Source organism: Ziziphus jujuba, chromosome 9 (genome assembly GCF_031755915.1).
Source record: "Ziziphus jujuba cultivar Dongzao chromosome 9, ASM3175591v1".
NCBI lineage: Eukaryota > Viridiplantae > Streptophyta > Magnoliopsida > Rosales > Rhamnaceae > Ziziphus > Ziziphus jujuba.
In genome coordinates, this window is record NC_083387.1 from 21,205,153 (window position 1) to 21,210,560 (window position 5,408).

Here is a 5,408-nt window from a genome sequence, read left to right on the forward strand (position 1 = left end):
GGGTCCTATCTTACTTTTGGAATAGGGCAAAATTTCAGAAAAAGCAGGCTTTGGTGGTTCGTTAGGTCGCCATGATTGGTCAGTTTTTTTCGTTTTCAGGCCCATCATACCCTCTCTTTCCTCTCTCTCTCTCGCTCTCTCTCTCTCCTTCTCTTTCTACAGTGCTTTTCCAGGAACACCAGAAAACAGAGTCCGGCTACAGGTCAAAAATCTCTGTCCCTGCAAGTTGAGCTGCAGCAGTACTACCACCACTTGCTTCACTCCCTAAGCCAAGAAAACCCAGACCCAAAACCCATAAAACCAATACGCAAAACACATCGTGGCTTAAAAACCATCCACACCTCACATGCCCTTTTTGTGGGCCTCACTCCAGACACACACAAAAAAAAAAAAAAACCATCACTCCTTCAAGGTCCCCCAAAATGATGCAAATTCCACCACAGTACCTTAAAAACAAGCAGACCCAGAAAAATAAATAAATAAAATAAACAAAATTAAATACATAAGAGAAATTATAACACCCAAGCATGCATGCCTTGGAGCAATGAGATAAAAGAGAGAATAAAGCTGCTTTTTTTCCTGGCTATTTTTTGGATCTTGCTTCTTGTTTTTTCTATATAATCTTGTTGTACATAATTCGAGGATCAAAATACAATGCTTTTTTTAAATATCTCCCCTCACTTCCTTTCCAAACCCAATACTCAAAAAAGACAGGCTCTTTTTTTTTTTTTTTTTTTCTTGGTAGACAATAAACGTACACAAAAAGACCCAGCAGCACCTGTCAATGTTTTTCCTTATATCTCCCATTCAATCAATCCTTGCCATACCATAATGGTATGGTTGGCCTTGACCCCAAAATCATATCAAAAAGCTAAAAGCCTAAAACACCTTTTTCCCTACCTTTTCTCTTTTTCCCTCCTCTTCTTTCCCACGACCCCCCCCTATTACTACTATTTGTCACTGAATCTCTCTCACCTATAGTGCAATTTCAGTCTGCAAAGTAGCAGCATTGAACCCCACCTGTTGCTGTTGTTGCTCAACCTCCCACCTCGCCTTGGCTATAACTCCATCATGCACAGGCACGTACTCCTAATTAAAAACCAATAAACAGCACCATCATTAGATACCCTATATAGTATCTGATAAAAAAGAATCCTTTTTTTTTTTTTTTTTTTTTTCCATTTCGCAATTTTCTCCAAAACCCAGACAGTCCTTTCTTTTCCAATATATCAATGATCTTCATCAAGAAATTTTGCTTATTTAGAACCCTAAAACTAGACTTGTTTGTCAAGAAAGAAAAATAAAGATTTTGAGAATAACCCACCTCTAGTTTTTGAACAAGTTCTTTGGCGTTTGGAGCTGAGACAAAGATATGACGCTGAGAAGGCTTAATGAAACCATCGTCCACAGCTTTGTCAATGAAAGTGAGAAGATAGTTATAGTAACCATCAACGTTGAGCAAACCCACCTGTGAATATGTGAAGAAGAAAATATTATTGGGTTGGATTTAAAACGACAAAAAATATTCCTTTCAGAATTTGGTGGTGTTTTAGGAAATGCTTACAGGTTTGTCATGGATACCCAGTTGAGCCCAGGTTATCACTTCCAATAATTCTTCCAAAGTTCCATACCCACCTGAAAGAAAAATAAATAAAAAATAGAAAGTTAACCATTAGTGTATATTTTATAGAGGCAAAAAAATATAGAATGAGTTAAATGTTCATATTTTTTTTTGGGGGGGGGAGGGGGGGGGGGGGAGAGAGAGAGGTGGGAGATGGGACCTGGCAAAGCAATAAAACAATCAGAATGGCGGGCCATTTCTGCCTTCCTTTGGTGCATGTCGGCTACTGGCCTCACCTCCCCCACTGTTTCACCTGTTATCTGAGTTTCCATTTTCAAATACAATAGACATTTCTGAGATAAGCCATATATGCGAACCAAAAAAGCTTTAAAGCTTTTTCAATCAGTAAATAACAAAATGAAAAAGAATTATATATATTAAATAAAACCCAAATAAGAATATACAATAAGAGTCACCTCTTTAGACATTAGAGTTCTGGGGATTATCCTAGTGACACAAAAACAATCAATAAAGGATTAAGACAAGTCATGGAAAAAAAAGAATATGTGCGGAAAAATACAAAATATGTGAAAACCAAGTTGTGTTTTTTACCCAAGAACATTCCCTCCACCACGATGAACAGCCTGAGAAACCAAACCCATTAGCCCAATACTTCCTCCTCCATACACAAGGTTCAACCTCTTTGACACCTTTTTATTTAACAAAATAATAATAATAATAATCCGAAGCATCAAACAAACAAATAGTACAACGAAAACCAAAACAAAAAAAAAAAAAAAAAAAAAAAAGACAACGGTAAATTGGAATGTTAAAATGGGTATTTTATAAGTTTTAACTTGGAGAAAAAGAAAAGTACCAGCTCTTGTGCTAATTCAATGGCAGCATCTCTGTAACAATCTCTCTTCCCAGCACTGCTTCCACAAAATACACAAACCGTCTTAAATCTTGATTTCATTACTACTTTCCCTTCCATTTCTTCAAAGTTTCTTCTCACTTTCTTTGTCTGTTTTGACACCAATGGAGTAGTTCTAATCCTGAATATCGAAGAGCGTTTCACAAGGTTGCTAAGTAGTAGGAAAGATGGAACAGCTAGAATAAATAGACTCCACAAAAACAATACCATGAGAGAGAGAGAGAGAGAGAGAGAGAGAGAGAGAAGAGAAATTTAAAAACAAAGAAAAGAAGAGAGAGAGAGAGAGAGAGAGAGAGAGAAGAAGAAAAGCTCACTGTGATTTTGTGAACGGATAGAGATGAAGTAAGACAAAAAGGCAAAGCAAAAGAGACAGTGTGAGCAACTCTGCGTACCCCTATTGTATTTTACACACGTGTCTCGAATTCATGCGAGATGGTTGGTGTTTTCATATTCAGGGTTGTAATTTTAGGCATCAACCAAGTTGCAAAGCAAAAAGAAAAAAAAAATAATAAATAAAAGGACAAAAAGAAAAAAATCCCATCCTCGCACACCACCTTAACCTTCGTCCAAAGCCTCTCTCTGACTCTCTCTCTTTAGCTATCTATCTCTCCTCTTTCTCTTTCTTTTTCTTTATCTCTCTGTCTCGTTTTTAATGCAAGCAATCATAACTTGGTGGCTAAAAACACGTGCAGAGCCTCTCTGCATCAAATCAAGATTAACTACACTAAAATATTCTTCTTGGCAGATAGCTGATGATGAGCCTTTAGGTGTAGGCCATTGATGAATGCAAAAGCTTTTTGCTTTCTTGCCTTGGGCTATATAAAAGACTCAAATTTTTCTTTTTTCTTTTTTCCTTTTTTTTTTTTTGGGGTTGTTTTTTGGAATGGAAATTGTACTCAATTCGAAAGGGCGAATGAGTTGATCAATCAAAGCAGTTTCTTTTGCTAGTTTTCCAGATAACCCCAATAACCCATTTCTCTTTTCCTCTTCCGCTGAGAGGCTTAGCATTTTGTCCACACACTGAAGCAATAACCCTTTTGCAAGTAATCTTTCTCAAAACCCAAAATGATAATGATAATGATAATAATAATAATAACCCAAAAAAAACAAAAAAAAAAAAAAGCAGTTTCCAGATGAGGCTATTTCAATGTTCGAGGGACAGCATGAAAAAAGTTCTACTGATGCATACCCAAATCTATATACCATGAATCAGTATAGTTAAATATTAAAATAAATAAAAAATTCTGATAAAGTAGACTATAAAAAGTTAAAAATCATTAATTTAATGATTATTGTAATTATAAAATCTGGCTTGATGACCTTGATCTCCCATTTACACCTAGAATTATTTATGTAAGCACAAATAAGTTTTGGAAACTCTAAAAATTAAAAAAATTAAAAATAAAAAAATCACCTTTTATCTCTCTTTGCTTACTGCTCTATGCCATATCAAGAGATTTGACCTCACTTTCTCTGTTTCTTCCCTTCTTCCAAAACCCACCTATTGAATTCTATTAGTTTGGTCAGTTTTCACATTAATTCTATTTCTCCTATCTTTTCAATTTTCATTCTGAAAACTTCCATAAAATCCTCTTCTTAATTTATCGTTTAACCACAAGAACAACATTCTCTTTTTAGTTTCCAGTCCCTTACACATATTTTGTTACTCTTTTGCACCTAAAAAAAAAATGCAATTTTCACAGAGGAAAGAGCACTAAAACAAAATCCACATCATTTGAGCCAATTGGGTTTCTCTTCTTTTTCTTTGTAACTTTTTGAAGAACTTCCAATTGGAAGTTAGGGGAAAGGAAGCAGTCCCAACAGGATGTGAATGGGAATTGGGGATGGGACCCATTAGTCTGATTTTTGAAAGTTTAGGGATGAATAGGAAGGCTAAATATAGGGTGTGGGCTTTGAGTGGTGGCATAATGGCTGGTCACACAAACACTGGGAGTCACTGTCTTAGAGTTTTAGAGCGACTGTGGTGGCCTCTGCATAACCCTCACTTCATCAACCACGCTCCAATTTAATGCGCCGCGGACCCTTTTTTTTTCTATTTTATTTTTGTTCTGTCCACTTGTCACTATCTAGATTAACTAGCCCTTGTAGAAATGAAAACACAGGATTCATTAAGGGCCCACCATATCAAAAATCCCAAGCTAACTGGAATTAGCCAAAAGCTATTTACATGCTGATTTTTCTTTTTCTTTTTTCTTTTTTATTTGTTTTAAATTTGTAAAGATTTTTTATATTTTCTCATATGGATTGTGCGGAGATTATATGTTGTTGATAAATATCCTAGTAAAGAATAATTTTGGCTTTGTGATAAGTTATTTGATTTTTCAAAAAAACTTTGTGATACTTTGGTAGGGGTCTACGTTCTACAATCAGGCAAGAAGGTAGTTATTTCAGTGGGAGTTTTGAGTGGTTGTTGAGTTGAAATCATAGGAAAATTTATCAAAAAAGGAAAATAAAAAAATTGAAATCATAGGAAGATCTCGTAGATAATTGATGTATAAAGTTTTTTTACGATGTGAATAGTTTATATGTAGATGCATTTAAAATTGATATTTTTTAGATATAAATGTCTATTTTATTTTATACTGTATATATCAAAATCGATATTTTTATTCAAAAAATATTAATTTTGAATGCGATCCACATACAAACTGATCACACCGTAAAATTTTTTTTGATATATATATACATACATATAATTTTCATGAAAAAATTGCTGGAGTGAAGTATTTAATTTTTTGCTAAAAATTGAAGAAAATTCACCATGGTTGACAAATAATTTTGAAAATTCAATAAAAATTTCCATAGTTTGACATATTATCTATAACAACCATGTGACAAACAACATAAAAAAATAAATAAATAAATAAAAAGCCTATTTTTTGTTTTTTTTTT

The 5,408-nt window shown here is 34.3% G+C and overlaps 1 protein-coding gene across 1 annotated transcript; it reads right to left on the reverse strand.

Annotated features, from left to right (window-relative positions):
• Nucleotides 1-545: 545 nt before the first annotated feature.
• On the reverse strand, nt 546-2,794 carry LOC107427320 (cytokinin riboside 5'-monophosphate phosphoribohydrolase LOG5). The gene is made up of 7 exons (XM_025077091.3): nt 2,439-2,794; nt 2,174-2,271; nt 2,038-2,068; nt 1,782-1,881; nt 1,565-1,635; nt 1,325-1,468; nt 546-1,089 (listed from the first exon to the last, which is right to left on the reverse strand). The coding sequence occupies exons 1-7, from the start codon at nt 2,703-2,705 to the stop codon at nt 976-978; spliced, it is 825 nt and encodes a 274-aa protein (XP_024932859.1). The 5' UTR covers nt 2,706-2,794; the 3' UTR covers nt 546-975.
• Nucleotides 2,795-5,408: the final 2,614 nt, after the last annotated feature.

Bases quoted from the DNA above. Each gene is read 5' to 3' on its own strand.
- LOC107427320 (XM_025077091.3), bottom strand. From the start codon at position 2,705: ATGGTATTGTTTTTGTGGAGTCTATTTATTCTAGCTGTTCCATCTTTC. The intron at 2,069-2,173 runs GTAAAAAACACA...TTGTGTCACTAG, and splicing joins GGTGGAGGGAATGTTCTTGG to GATAATCCCCAGAACTCTAA. The intron at 1,636-1,781 runs GTCCCATCTCCC...TTTTTCTTTCAG, and splicing joins TTGTTTTATTGCTTTGCCAG to GTGGGTATGGAACTTTGGAA.